The sequence below is a fragment of the Synchiropus splendidus genome, chromosome 1 (genome assembly GCF_027744825.2).
Source record: "Synchiropus splendidus isolate RoL2022-P1 chromosome 1, RoL_Sspl_1.0, whole genome shotgun sequence".
Taxonomy (NCBI): domain Eukaryota; kingdom Metazoa; phylum Chordata; class Actinopteri; order Syngnathiformes; family Callionymidae; genus Synchiropus; species Synchiropus splendidus.
The window spans coordinates 41191546-41207750 of record NC_071334.1 but is presented as its reverse complement, the minus strand read 5'-3'; the positions used below and the strand labels follow the sequence as shown (position 1 = coordinate 41207750).

At 42.6% G+C, this 16205-nt stretch overlaps 1 protein-coding gene across 1 annotated transcript in view; it reads left to right on the top strand.

Annotated features, from left to right (window-relative positions):
- Positions 1–14983, top strand: part of prox1a (prospero homeobox 1a) — a 32890-nt gene extending 17907 nt beyond the window's left edge. Inside the window, exon 7 of the mRNA XM_053853172.1 lies at positions 13753–14983. Coding sequence (XP_053709147.1) covers positions 13753–13938 — 186 coding nt within the window. The 3' untranslated portion in view covers positions 13939–14983. The remainder of the gene's footprint in view (positions 1–13752) is intronic.
- The last annotated feature ends 1222 nt before the right edge of the window (positions 14984–16205 follow it).

Sequence of the window (16205 nt, the reverse complement as noted above, 5' to 3'; positions counted from 1 at the left end):
CTCTACATTCACTGTACAGAGCTTGTCTTCACCTTCTCCCCCTCATCATCCTCCTTCCCACCCTGAGGGAACATAACCGGGACACTGTCTCTCTTTCTTTGCCCTTTCCATTTTTCCCTCGCTCTGTCAAACTCTGAAGCGTGAAACTGGAACCATGGTCGATTCAGCAAGTCTCTTGCCCTACACACAGAAGTCTTCACTTTCTGCCAAATTTAGCATCGTCCACCTTGATTCGTCCCTATGTCTATTCTTCCTCCTGTTTTGTTCTTCTGACCTGCCCTCTGGTGATGTGTTCCACGCTATCGCATCCCGTCTTATATAAGCAGTATTGAGAGTTAATTTAGAAATCACATCTGCTGATTGTTTTTGTTAAACATTATTTCAGGATTTCAAATGTGGTGCAATTCTTTCATCTCTTTTAAAATAACCTAAGTAAATAGTGGACAAATGAATTGATAAAGGTGATCAATTAAAACTGTAACCTCTTTCCCAAACTTTCCTAAATTGTCTAATGTCTCATTGTCTAGTTTACTGACAATAACGATGAGTAAAGTAAGCAACAAACAAAAGAAAATGACCAAATTATTGCAATGAGGAGGTGACAGTCATTTGTGGATGAGAAAAGCTGGCATCAACAGGCCGACTTAATTATAGCCGCTTCATTATTCACCTCTTCATGGACACTTTAAACTCCTCTTTCTTGTTTACCTCTCTCTTTCGCTCACCGTCGCCACTATCTCCTCTCTTCTCCATCCCTTCCTTCCCCCAACTCTCAAAGTGTTTTGTCCTAATTGCAGCACTGCCCGAAAACTAATGAGGGAGGCAGAGAAGGCGAGGCTGGAGGAACTGGGAATAGTCTCCACTTCAAAAGGAGAAAGGGACAGGGAGCATTTCCCTGCCAGGACACTCAGGGAAAGGTGCCTTCTGCCAAGAGGAAAAGAAACATTTCCTCTTTTTTAAGATCAGAATGTTCAGTTGTCAGCAACAATGAGTTTGACCAGAATTAAAGCCAGTAAAAGCAGCCTGCAGTTGAAGATGACTTGGGTCTACTATCTGCAAGCACGACTGCAGATAGTAAAAGTCATGATACCGTCATGATACAGTGCAACTCGTTGTTCAGTTTCATATTTGGAACTGACTCACGATAAATTGCATTGATTTTAAGACAACTCAGATTGGTTAGTTGCTCCTCTCCATGATGATGATGATGAAAAAGTTAGTGATGTGAAAGGTTTTCATCACGTATCCCTACTGTCTGTGCAAATGCTTGGGCAATTATATAATATACTACACATGCGTCACTAAGAGTTGAAGACAATCATTGGACTGCACAGTGATAGCAGATAAATGATTTGAAAGGTTTTCCTTAATGTTGAATATGTGGTATTGAAATAGAAATGTACGTTTGCTTTCTCAATTACAGAGTAAAGTTAGAAAACTATTAGGATCAGTGCTTTTTTTGCTAAAGACTGAGGTGGTGGAAATAGTTGTTTTTTATTGGTTTGTTTTTTCTGCGTCAAATTTGACACAGTCTCTTGCAAGCGTTCTTTGCAATTGCAATTTGCCCAAGAAAATTGTTTCAGAATGCTTTGGAAAAGTAGACATTCAGTATAGAAAGTGATGCAATTGTGTTGAATGTAGACAATCACATTTTTGTCGAAGCTTTTTCACAGCGGCACAGCTGCTTAGTCACACTTGTGTCGATCTCAGAGAGCCGTGATACCAAGGAGGGAGGGAGTGGCTGTGAGCAGAATCTGCCCTTTGACTTTGACACTGACACATACACACACACACACATTTCAGTGTTATCCGGTATCATAAGAAATGCACTTCATAAAAGACTAAACCTCTCATTTCTTTCTCCTCCGTTTTAAAATCAATGTCTCTTTTATTTAAGTCTAATTCACCCATCTGTGTTCCTTGTGATGCACTGTAGAGCTTGACTCGCTGTTGATTGTGAAAGTGGGATTGATATCACGTTTCTTTCTCAGAGGCAGCAGCTTTCAATTCGATCTCTCTTGCTCCATTATTTTGGCTTGTAATGGATATTCATAGTGAGATGTCCAGAAACACCTTGCGCATTTTTTGTTTAGTTTGTTTTGGCCAAATCCGGTATATATCACACCATGAATTAATAGTAATTAGTTGTTGAATTTTGGTCATGTGAGGCCACCATAATTTTGGATCTATAAGCCACTACTTCGTTCTGGCTGTCAGAACCCTGCGGCTAATACAACGATGCAGCTAATATATTGATTTTTACAGGCTAAAGAGCGTCATGCTGCTAAAATATTGAGCCTGGTCACATCCAACCATTGAAATTACAGGCGTTTTATTGACCTTAAAGTGCTCTAAAAGTGCTGTTTTCGCCTGCGAGTCTGCTGCTCCGCCCACTGAGCCGATCTCCTGGAGGACCAGAGACAAGGAGCAGCGGCTGAGACCGACTGTGATGTCGGAACTTCGGACACCAGCTGAAAACAGTGCATTTTGAGTGCTTTAATGTCAATAAAAGATGTGAGTTCGTGAAGTTCAGAACATCTGCGAGCTTCGTGAGTCAGTCTTCATGCCGGACCCCATCGTCAAAACTAGTTTAGAAGTGATCCTCATGCATTTTTAAGTCAGGTGCACCACTGACCACTCTACAGTGCAGACAGCACCACTGCACCTGCAGCTTATAGTTCAGTGTGCTTTATGTATGAACAACGTCTATTTTCCTTCTTAAATTTAGTGGGATTTGCTAATATTCCCGTGAGCTTTGTGGTACGAAAATTGCAGTTTTTCCGTAGTACAGCACAACCGTGGATAAATGAATGTCTCGCTTATGCACTGTTAATAATCAGTAATAATGGTGAACTTTCGAGCATATCAGGGTAAAATATTGTCAGGCCTTATAGAACTCTCTGTAATAATGTATTACTTTTTCAGATGCCGCTAATACACAATTGAAAATGTAAGCAGCTGCCTAAAGCATAATCGAATTTTAATATTTGTGAATGTTGTGGTGTGTGGTGTTGATCCAGGGAGTTAAAGCAGCAGTTGGTAGTTTAACAATATTTCTTTTTGGAAGTGCCACTGGTAAATGTAATTGCAACCTGTCGTAAAGCTGGTTCTCCGGTCCCCAGCCCCCATACCACGTCATTTGTTTATGAGTAAAGGCAAAGTGGCAAAACAGTGAAAAATGTAATCACAGATGACAATATACACAGCACTGTCAAGCTTATACTTTCAAAGAGAAGGACAAAGTTTTGACATTTACAAGCATCCGATCAGAGCACGAGCATCAAAAAGCCCATTCACACTTTTATTTTCAAATTGACTGTGGAAACTAACGTCAGAGTTATAAACTATTCTTCTTCAATAGGTTCCAGAACAATTTCCAGGTATGACATTTCCCACTGGTTGCGTCTCTCACTAGCTCCGAGCAGGCAGAACACTCTCAGGACTCAGCTGCAGCATCTACAGATAGAACATGAGGCACTACACTACAGTGTATAGCACGTACACATTTGTTTCCCTTAAAAATGATTTGGTAACACAACAGAGACAGCAATGAACAAAAATGTCATACAAGTCAAGTAGAAACTTCAGGATCAGAAAAAAAGCCTTTCTTAGCTCTTAGTACTTGCCAGGCTATAAATGCATCTCCTATATTGAATCTTGTCCAGGATCTTGCTCTGGCATTCTATTCTTCTGCTATGATGCTATGATGAACAAAGGAACTCAGCTTGCTGCCGAGATCGCTCTGCCGTAAAATGCCGCGGCAGGGGTGGAGTTATTGGGCTGGTGGCCCAGGGAAAGTTACATAGTGTAAGGGAGTGTTTAACAGAGACCTGGAGAGTCTGACTCTGGGAATTTTGACTGTTCAAACAGAAACCTGTCATCTCAGGAGATATGAAAATAATGTATTTATGTCTAAATGTTACGCATTGTTGCTTTGAGGATAGTCGTGGAGTTCCAGATGATAGAGAAATTGGTGATGTTATGGAGAGCGTTGGAGGAGTCAACATGACAGTGTAGTTAACTTGACATTTACAACAGATGTACTCTTGTCTCAGCGGCCATCAAGCTGAGACGTACTTATAAGCTGGAGCATTCTGGAAGTTTCTCAAGTTCTTCTTCAGTTTGGTGATAGATGTCTCAAAGGTCAAGGAGGATTAAGAATACATCTTCTCTGATTGTGGTCCAGCTATTTTTAACCCTGTTCTCTTTCCATAGCCTCAAGTGCGTCCAGTCCCACACCTTAAGTGCAAATGTGTATTTGTGTGTGTGTGTACGTGGCTGGTTGAGAGGAGTATGCTGAGACAATGCCACCTGCCAGCTTCTGTCATTATAATTATAGCTATCTACTTGCAGAATGTGTGTGTGTGTGTCTTAGTGTTGTAGTTGGGAAGAAGAAGAGGGCAACGTCTTTGTCACTGAGCCATGATTGGAATCACAAGGGAGTCTCCCCACCCCTCTTCACCCCACCCTTAGGCAAGTGTGTGCCCGTGCCTTCCTGTATGTGTGTGTGCTGTACATGCAGTGATTCCCTTTCCCTGCCCCAGCTGTCTCCTTAGCTTCAACAATAGGCCCGCTAACAAAGACGTGGCCTTCAGCCGCTGTCATGTGATATGAGTGGTCTGCAGCCTCTCAGTCAAATGACCCGTGCTATTGTCCTCTACGGGTGACACTCACACAAGGAAGCAGAAGACACAAACACCAACGTACGGAAGCTGAGCTTTGGTGCAGTGATACCAACATAAAAAAGACACGGTCATGAGATTGTGAATAGAGGGAGACGCAATCTCAGGACACAGACCCTTCCTCTCGGTCACATGCCGTCCCAACAAAGGCCAAGTTTATTGCTATTGTCCCACTGTTAGTGACATCAATGGCTGATTGCCAGAGGTGTAACAAAGAAGGAAACATATTGACAGTGTCCTGTAGGAACATATAGGACCTTTACTTCAACTTTCCCTTGAGAATTTAATATTTTCTGTTGGTCCTACAACATCCATGGCAGACAGATGACAGGGATGTTTGAAGAAGCCTGAATAATTTAGCTATTTAATGACGAGTACCAAGCAGAACATTCAGTGGAGACTAAAGAATCTAAATCACGTTCTGTTTCTAATGAATAGATGGTTCTCTTGCTGGATACAATGCAAGTTCTTGAGTGATCTCGGAGTTAATGTCAAGCTTTGTGCCCTGAGACTCTGAAACAATGATATTTTCATCTTATCAAAGAGGGAATTTTCATTGATTGTGCTGAGGCTTAAGTGATGAGAGGAAACAGGGGTGAGTCAACTCCACTCTGGATTGCAAGCGCTTGTGGATGTGTGCTGCCAGAGTGTGTGTGACTAAAACCAGGCCTGATGGCTGCATGAGTGAAGAGGAGGAAAAAGGAAGCAGATGCTTGTGTGTTGGCACAAAAACAACATGTCCTCTCGCTCCCTCTCCGCCACACAAAACACACCCACTTGACTATTTACTCTCTGAGTTCCAGTATCACCGCTAATATTCCACCAAAACAAGACATTATAAATGTTCCTGAAAAACTCTAACGCATAATCGAATTTTAATATTGGTGAATGTTGTGGTGTTGATCCAGGTTAGTTAAGGCAGCAGTTGGTAGTTTAAGAATATTTCTTTTTGGAAGTGCCACTGGTAAATGTAATTGCAACCTGTCGTAAAGCTAGTTCTCTGGTACCCAGCCCGCATACCACGTCATTTGTTTATGAGGAAAGGCAAAGTGGCAAAACAGTGAAAAATGTAATCACAGATGACAATATACACAGCACTGTCAAGCTTATACTTTCAAAGAGAAGGACGAAGTTTTGACGTTTACTGAATTGGTGACAACTAACCGCAGTCTTTTAGTGATGAGAAATAAATCTCTCTGTAAGATGCAGCCGTCATCACGGGTCTGTCTCTTCACATGTCCGGCTGGAATGCCCTACTTGAGCAATGGATATCAGTCATTGTGATGTTTCTTATGGGATTCTTCTGTGAAAAACAACCATCCGATCAGAGCACGAGCATCAAAACGCCCATTCACACTTTTATTTCAAATTGTCTCAAAAACAATATGTCCTCTCGCTCCCTCTCCACCACACAAAACACACACTTGACTATTTACTCTCTGAGTTCCAGTATCACCCCTAATATTCCACCAAAACAAGAATTGTTCCTGAAAATCTCAAAACACTCCATTTGTAAACAATGCATGTGGTCAAGTCCAGATGAACACGACAATGTTCTTTGTTGGAGCGAAAATGGCGAGTACATCTGGTGACACAATTATCGTGTCTTCTGTTTGTCGCAATGCACTGTCGCTGAGTGAGTGTGAACATACAGCTGGTGATACATGATGCTAATAACCACGCTAGTCACGTTTGTTTTAACTGCCAAAAATGAGTTTGACAGTAAATATATTCTAGCCAAAAGCAGTGTTTGTACAACATTCATTTTTTGTGTTTACAGCTGGTCTTGGGTGCGTTATCAAATGTGAGGAACTTATTTTTGAGATGCTAAGAAACGTGTAAGTGTCTGTTATTCATTTTATTGTATTTATCACAGAACACTATACATATAGGCAGCAAAAGGCATCAGCTCCAACATTTATCCTTAATCAGGCAGAAAAAATAGTTATGCCGGTTCACTGTAATTAGCAGTGTAACATTCTATATCTCATGTTCTATCTTCAGCTGCAACAGCAGCCTCTGTTCCGCAGACCTGGACTTACAGAGACGCAACCAGTGCCAAATTTCATCATCCCTGGAAATTGTTCTGCAACTTATTGAAGAAGAATAGTTTCTAACTCTGATGTCTGTTTCCACAGTCAACTTGAAAGTGTGAACAGATGTTTTGATGCTCTCGCTTTGAGCACTGTATCGTCCTTATTGAAACATGCCGAGTCATGATGTAATGAAGCAAGGAAAAAAGCTGCCCCTTCATCTTTATTATTCTACAGCGCTGTAAACGATGGTGGCGAACCGCGTCAGCTTAAATAAGAGCTGCCAGGACATTTGAAAAATGATCTTTTTTTAAAGAGGTACTCTAATGTGATCAAACGTATTTAGACATAGACATAGAAACATTTTAGCGTGATTTATTTATTATTATTTATTATATTGTTTATATTATTTTTTCCCATATCTTCCATTCCTACCATGGTATGATTCAAATGATACTCAATCATAGTGTATTTTAGTTAGTTTTGGACTCTGTGGCTTCTCTCCTGTGATGCTCTCTTCCAAACAGATGTGGTGATGTGGTGGATTGTGAGATTCATGTTCTGCCCTGCTTCCATGGTAAAGACAATATTGTTGACTTACCAAAGTGATACATTTTTCTGCACTCAGTATTTTTATTTTCTTCGTAAAATTCAGAAAAAAAGTATCTTATTCACGCATGTCAAGGGATTTACAAGAGCACATTGACTGTGGTTCAATGCAGTGCAAGGCAATGTCCGAGTCTGATTCCGTCATGTTCTCCTTCTTTACATGCAGTGGAGATAAGTTGAATGACTAAGAAACGCACCTCTGTGACAAGGGGTGACGGTTTGAGTTCTTCGGTCCTTCCTATGACTAGGGGAAGAGCAATCGAAGCTGACAGATATGAAGGAGCTGTTATGGACTGTTATATTGCACTCTGTGGACAGCAATGGTGCTGACTGATGAACTAGTTTAACTTCAGAGGTCCAGATCGGGCGCGACTGTCATGGAGCTGTCATCATAGTCAACATGCTTTCTTTGCCAATAAAAAAGCTTCTGAATAAAATAAAATATTCCGAAGATAGTGTTGTCTATGTATCACAAGAATGATAGATGTGGAGTATCTGAAGTACAGAGTTGCGCATTTGATCACTGGCTTGAACTTCAACTATCCTAGCAACAATGCTAACTGTTACCAACGCAATGGTAATATTGTCTTCTTCAACCAACCAATTACCTCTTCTAACCATCAAAACAACCTGAGTGAAGGAAGTTGAAGACAAATCTACACATCTGCATCGCAAAACACAGCTGATATCAGGTTTGCGTTGTGTTCACTGCAGGCATTGGTTTGGACCGAGGAGCACACATACTGCATCAGGTTACACATACGACTTTGCCATTGTATAGAAGGTTATTAGACGTCATTAGACCGTGATTAGTCTTGGAGTTTGTTTACTTCCACTACGTAGCTGCAGCTCTGGCAGCATCACCCAGTCGGGTCATAATCCAGCTACTCGGCTCCATGCTAGCCGAATCCAGCTATTAGGTAGGTAGGTAGGTAGGTAGGAAGGTAGGTAGGTAGGTAGGTAAATAATAGTTACTGAACGTAACTTCAGTTCTATGAATACGTGCGGAGCCCTCTAACGGGCTTCGCTATTGGTTTAACCACTCCGAGGCTCTGCCTTGCGCCTGACAATTGATTTGCTTAACTCTCCACCCAGGAAGACTCCACCTCTCCCCATAAATCCCCCTGTTCATCACCATTCGTCTCCTTTCGGAAACTCAGGGAGAACAGGGCCTGCTGGGCAGACTGTTAGAGGACGTATTCATAGAACTGAAGTTACGTTCAGTAGCTATTATTTCGATGTCATACATGCTTTGCCCTCTAACGGGCTTCGCTATTGGTTTAACACCTCTGCGAAGCCCGTAGGGATGAGTTCCCTCCCTGCATGGCCCTCAACCGAAGGACCAGCCAAAAAGGAGGCACACACAATGAAACACCTCGCCTCCCACTGCAAACCTCAGGTACATTCTGTGACGCTGTAAAATGGGAACATGGAAATACGCGTCTGTCAAATCAATTGACGGCATCCAGTCCCCGGGTCTGATGCCCTCCAGCACCTGCTTTACCGTCAGCATCCTGAACGGACGCACCGTGCTGGTTCAACACTCGGAGGTCCAGGATTGGTCTCAGCCGCCCAGACTTCTTTGGCACCTGGAAATACAGGGAGAAAAACCCCATCTCCCTGTCTTCCTGATGCACTCTCGACACCGCCCCTTTTCCCAATAAAGTCGAGACCTCCTGGTCGAGACATTCTCTCTCCTGCATCGTGCGGGGTGTCGACACTCGGATCCCCTGGAACCGAGGTGGTTGCCGGCAGAACTGGAGAGCATAACCTCTCCTTAACGTTCTGTCGAACCATGGCGCGAGAGATCCGCACAGTCTGACCCACTCCGTGTAAAACTGAGTCAGCGGAGGAACGCCGCACATTCTGGCCCACTCCGTGTAAAACTGAGTCAGCGGAGGAACGCCCAGCTGCATACACGTTGGCCCCCCCACATCTGACTTCTGTGGTGAGGGGCCTAACTCGAAAGGGCTGCATCCCAGACAGCAAAGGAAAGTCACTGTCCTCAGTGATGGACGTCTCCAGCGGTGCGTCAGCTTCCGTAGGCGCGCCGCATCTTGGGTTCTATAGTCTCCAGGCATCCTCAATGGCCTCGCGACGTACCATAATCGGCCACGTGCGTGGACTTGGCTGATGGAGAAGCAAAAAAGCCGAACCTCCCACGTGAGCCGCCCTCGTCCACTGGAGGTCGCACAAAATGGCCGACCGTCTTCTCACACACCTCGGACTTAGTGGTTCATGAAGATGGCGCCATCGTAACTCCTACTCGGAGAACGCGTCGAAAAGGCCTCAGCGAAGCCGGAACCGCGGAACCCCGTGGCACATCACCACACATGGGGACAGTAGCGAGGACGCGTCTCTCTTTGTTCCCCAGTGCCGAAAGGCTAAGCCACATGCTTCGCGCTGTCATTTGCATCAACACTTGGGTCCGGCCTCCGGCCTTGATGAAGGCCTGCGCCATCCGTAAGAAGGCCGCCTTGGACACTTGGGCCTCGTGTAGCTCCTCTGGGGTCAGGTTCTCTTTGCCATAGAGCATCCTGTCCATGGAGCAGGCCAGAAGAGACATATTGTTGGCCAACGTCATGACCTGGGTCGCACAATTGTATGTATAAATATAGCGGGAAGGCTCGTCTGGGAGGACCAGCTTCCCCGTCGCCCACGGCGAAGTGGTCGGCGCCAGGCACAAGACCAGTGTGTCGCCCAGCGGAGGGAGGCCTTTCCTCCAGTCGACGCCGTCCACCTTTGCATACGGTTCGTAAGCATCGGCTGGAGTTTTGACGGTCGCCGGGGCCTCCATGTCCGTCTTTAAGAATCCCCACAACGACGGAATCTTCGGGCACGTTGTCGACGGCCTCCTCTTTGGCTTAGATTTGAGCTTGTGCACCGAACAAGTCAAGTCCTCTTCCGCAGGAGGCTCCGGGTCCTGCGGGGGTCTTAATCCCAACCGCTCCATCGCCGACGCGAAGAGCTCCGGCATATCGTCGAGTGGGAAACGTCTTGGTGGAGGAGCGGCCACTTCCTCCTCTATATCCTCACTCGGGCCCTCCCGCAGGACCAAGTCCTGAGCCGGCGCAGGGACGTCGTCGACGAACAGAAGCTCCGGGTCCTCCTCCACGAAGACCCGGACCTCGTCGCTCTCATTGTACTCGTCCCAGAGCTTCATCTTTGGTGGCGTGCCCCGTGAAATATCTGTTCTCTCAGACCTGGACGCATGACATAAAAATCACAGACAGGAACAAATATAATTTTTATTATTAATTAATCAGATTATCCTGGTCGCATAGTCCGATGAATATAAATGGCATTTTCTCTCCCATAGCCGGACTAAGCATTTTAGATGCATTTTAAAACTACAGACTAATGCCATCATGTGACTGCAGTCATTGATGGGGCTGAAAGGTGTCATTTCAGAGTATAAGGATGCTTCAAAGGCATATCCTATCTTCAGAACTTTCATTTGTTCCAATGGGCTCTGATGAGAACCATTGACTTTGAGGTTCTTTGTTATTTTGTGAACTCATGTAATTCATGGGACATGAATCGTAAAAGCTCATACTTTTGTCATGGAATGTGCTAATGAAATAAATTGAAAAACGGGGGTTAAAAAAAGGTGCGAGGCAGGCAACTACAAGCTCCTTGGGACAAAACCTAAAGCAAAGTGAAATTCAAAGGTTTTAAAACAGTGACTCCAAATGTACATATTTCAAAGGAAGTAGCATGTATGCCCCGGCCACAGTAAGTAAACTGCAAAAAACATACTAAATTTAAACAAAAAACACCAGAACACGTACAATAAGCAATATTTAAACCTCAACTCAGATATGTGCATCTTGGAACCAAAAAAACATTCATACACCGACAATAACATTGCAGAAAACAGATGCAATTACAGCTACGCAAACGCTGCAAAGTGAAAACATACTGTAGGATCTTAAACTATATAACATAGACACAAACAGAGAAAGGGGCTGCGTCCCGTGTTTGTGTGTTGGAGGGGGAATTTGTTGTGTTGCAGCCATGGCATTTGTGTGATCTTAACTGAAGTAATGAAAGCAAAATGGATGGAGAATGAGTCAGGAATTTATGGTGACAGTTACAACTGTTGATCTGCTATCGTTTCACCTGAGATTCTGAGTGTGTCTATGTGTGTCAGGAACATGGCAAACACACAGCTATGAGGTGTTGAAGGGGAAGTTTGCTGAGAGGAAGTTCTGAAATTAAAGAAGTCTGCTCAAAAACAAAACCACAGTAACACCTGGAAGACTCCTAATACACATTTGGTTTTTATTTGCGACACATAAATTGTTCACTGTGATCTTTTCCAGTTTGCTGAAGACTGATATGGAAATGTCAACATTGTTGACTGAAAACTGTCCCCGGCAATGGTGTTACTGATGACTGATGAAGTCAAGTGGAAAGGGTGCTGTTGACAAATATAATATAATATAATATAATATAATATAATATAATATAATATAATATAATATAATATAATATAATATAATATAATATAATATAATATAATATAATATAATATAATATAATATAATAATAAACTAAACATGCTAGACATTCTCAATCCCAATGCATAAAAAATATATGTATATATATTTGAAACATTTTTTCCAAGTTGCCAATTGCGTTACTGTGCAGTGTTGGGCAGGTTACATTACATTACATTACATTACATAGCCGGGTAATAAAGGTTATCTATTGAACTATAAGCTCTAACCCTCTTCAAGTGCAATCCTATTACAAAGTGGCCTCTTAGAGACCTAAAGGTGCAATGGTATTATGAGTGCAAGTGAACAAATTACAATATTGAAACTTTTGATGGGCATATTTATTGTAATCATTTAAATTAGAAACTATACTTTTAGCAGTCCAAAATAATCAACTCCTTTTACAGAACATTTAGTAGTAGCAGGAACAAACAATAGTGCAAAACCAATGCTGATGATCATTTCAACAGCAACACAACTATACCAACCTGCAGTGACAACTCCACAGTTGCGATAGGTGGCATGTCTTCCACAACATACCTTGCTACTTCTGTGTTCAACTGCTTCTGAGATAGAGGCTGTGCAACATTCTGAAGTCAAGCTCCTGCTGTTTGGCTGAAGTGGCTTCTCCTGTGGCGTCAGGCGAGCTAACCTTAGCAGCGTCTGCTTCAGGCTCTTTTTCCTCGAGCTTGGTCAACGCTTTTTCGGAATTCCTCGTTTTGGACATGCATAGTGTTTTCATGCCTCCACATAGCTTGCACGCCACCACAATATTTATCTGGTCTTTTACAGCTAAAAAGGAAAAATTATGAGGAATCCCACACCTGGATCGTCATCGATTGCAGAATTTTTTTTTTTTTCACATGCCCGGCGCTGCGTTACGTGACTAATGTGGGCTTCGTGTCCATCACGGAAGCTTTTCATGTGTATTATAGAAACTTTTTTAAAAAGTTGTGAATGTGAAGTAACAAGCATGTTTAAATCACAGTAATGATAATAGTAATTTTGGCAAAGGAAAACATTATGCCACTCGTTATTACAAAAGATAACGTAGTATTGATAATGCGTTACTTAACAACGCGTTAGTCCCAACACTGTTCCTGTGTGACATTGAGTCAGCCTTCTGCGTTGCATGTTTACATGCATGGGATTCAATGGAGTGAAATGTGACGACACTTCTTCAAAATCTCTTGGCATAAATAGCTCCATACTGTATGTGTCTCTCTTTCTGACAGTACCACTGAATCCCATGATTATTTATACAAACCAAGTGACACTAAATAATTAAACAGAGCAAAAACAGCGACATCCAATGTCAATCAATACTTTATCAATACTTCTTGCACAGTCGCCATGTTGGTTTGTTATTGTCATAAACTTTGGACTTTGGACCTTTGGATATATGGGTGAACAGCAACGTAAAGAATGCATGGAAGCATGTGATCAGTGATGGCAACATGTTTTGAAAAGGATGGGTACAATTTCATTGCAAAGGGAGCATAAATGGGCCTTAATAGTAATTTTACAGGTTTTACTTTTAATTAAATCATGATTAAGTCATTAATCATCTGCAGTGACTCGCAGTAATTCCAAGCAATTGTTCCCCATAGATAATCACAGCATCTGCGACCAGAGAAAAAAAAAAAACAAGAACGTCATGTTAATTTATTGTACATGTGACGAATCAGTATCAAAAACAGGCTGAATTAAGATCAAGGTTTAAAACAAGGTTCCCAGCTTGATTGCGTCTTCAGTGATGTGGAAGTGTTTCGTTTGCGCAGAAGAGACAGTTCTGTTGTTCAGCTGAACTTACTGAAATGTTATTTTTTTGGAGCAGAATGAGGTAGCCTGCTTTGCCAAGTTCTCGTTGGTGTCATTCAACAAACAGGTTTACAACAATGTCCTACTTCTTTGTGTGTTTCTCAGGTCCCGGATCGCTTCCTGGAGGTGGCTCAGGTGACACTTAGAGAGTTTTTCAACGCCATTGTGGCTGGCAAGGACGCTGACCCATCATGGAAGAAAGCCATCTACAAAGTGATTTGCAAACTGGACAGTGAGGTTCCTGAAGTTTTTAAATCCCCAAATTGTCTACAAGAACTCCTTCACGACTGACTAGAACAAGGGAGGAACCCAGGAAAACACGGGAGAGCGCAGAGGAGCATAAGAAGCTTGTAAAATCTTTCAAAAAGGTTTGGGGACGACAACATTTGCGATCATCTTGAAAGGAGGAAGACACACTTAAATGAAGGACAAACAGCTGAAAATGCGAGATCTGTGGTGAAAAACAAGGAAAATGCAGCTACTTTAAGACTCCCTGAACCCCTTGTTTCACCGTGACCTTGACTTATTGAGGGCGGGGGGGATTCAGAAGAAGTGACCTAAAAATAAAGAAGATAATATATGAAAAATAATCTTTTTATTGTGGATGTCTTTGGGTTTCATGGACATTTTTCATGATAAAAAAATGTTGTTTTCCTTCTTGGTAAAAGATAACCTTCTCTTCTATGAACCGACAAACGCAGTAGACACACACACACACACATGTACTGCATAGAGAAGAATAGTAGCATTCCCAATTCTCAACCAAGGCAGTTGATGTTTCCTTTCCTTATTCTTTCTACATTCTCTTCTTACTGTAATTAGATTTACTCGATGTTTGTTTTTGACTGTGTGGATCTCCTGAACACCCTCCCTGACCTCCCTCTGGGATGGACGATGTCTGGTGCCCACGGAGTCAAAGATGAGACACTTTTTGTACGGGAAGTTGACCCATTGCTACATCATTCATTGAAAATAAATTGTGACATTTCATTTGTGTTTGAAATATAAACAAGTTATATCCAGAGGATCAGTTATTCAAATTTACTTCTAGCAATGTGGTGTCAGACAATAAAACATTTTTGAGACTGTCTCTTTGATCTGGGTCTCCATGAACGTCATCTGTGCCGGTCAGTTCATGTGTGAAGTTCTTTCCTATGCCGCAGCAGACTTAAAACAAAAAAAAAAAGAAAACAATGAAAATGCTGTGATTTGTAGCTTGTATAGGCGTAATTATGACTCTGACATTCTTTTATTTATAACTGACAGAAACAACTCACATTTACTGATGACTAATGCCTGCTACATGTTTGACCAGTGGTTTGATTCCTTGTCCATCCGCCACACATTAAATAAATTATTCTTTGAAAAAAACAAACAAAATGAAGTGTGTTGTTTGCAGAGGTGATGGCTGTCCACACACACACACACATATGCACAGTGACATATCCAGGCAACATGACGGCCACTAACTGTCCTCGTCCTCTCTGTCTCTCCCTCTCTGTGCATAAGGGACATGTGATCGTTGTTGTTGCTGATGATGAATTGAAAAGAAAGATCGCTATGTGATTATTGTCAGCACAAAAGCCTCAAAAAGCTGCTGACGCCTAGATTAGCCAGTACAAAGACACAGGGACACACACACACACACACACATATAAAGAGGAGCAGAGATATGGCACATCTGGCCTTGGTGCCCTTACCGTCCTTCTCTCCATCACTCAACACCAGCTTCACACGTCATTGTGCGTTCATGTTCCATTTTACAATCAGTAAACCAAATGCTCAATATTTTCTGTTGTTTTGTAGTTCTCTGTTTTTCAACAGAATACTGTGGCGTGACGACAGTTTTGACATTTTGCCAATGTTATTGTCGGCTGGACTGTGTCTCTTGACAAAGTCAGATGCATAAAGCTCGAAAGGGGCATGTCACACCGCAAAGCATCGTGGGCTTGGTGGTCAACTGCAACACGTTGCCACCTTTCTGTGCCGTCTCTACTCGTGTTAAACAGATCCTGTTCCAAAAATGGTGCAAACATGTAGATCAGGTCTCGCCTTTCTAGCCAAATGACTAATACAGTATGTATATAGATTATGAATGCAGTCCGTGGTGCTCTCACAAAATGGAACTGTGGAGCGACCAGTGGCTGGTCGTCCATGGTGACACAGAGTCACCATGCGTTGTGTGCCGTATGTAGAGAGCTCAATAAAATGAACTGCAGCCCACACATGTGAGACAGGGGTCGGAAAGTCCAAATACAGTAATTTTGATCAGTGTCAGGATCATCAGCAGACCATTCAAGTGTTGGGAGCTGTCACCGTTTAAGGTGGGGGAATGGGGCGTCAGGTGTTCAGTGAATGAAGGAATATTAAATTGGTGTGTTTGATCGGCTGCTTTGTTGAGCAGGAGACTTGAGCTTGAGCTCAGCTTCCAACTGTTAACCAGGAAACGGATATGATGTCAAGTCTTGCCGCTGTCATCCTGTGGAAAGAAAATTATCCTGGGCAGACATATTGACTTTTAATAGTGCCAAGAAAAAACTATCTCAATGATTGTTTTT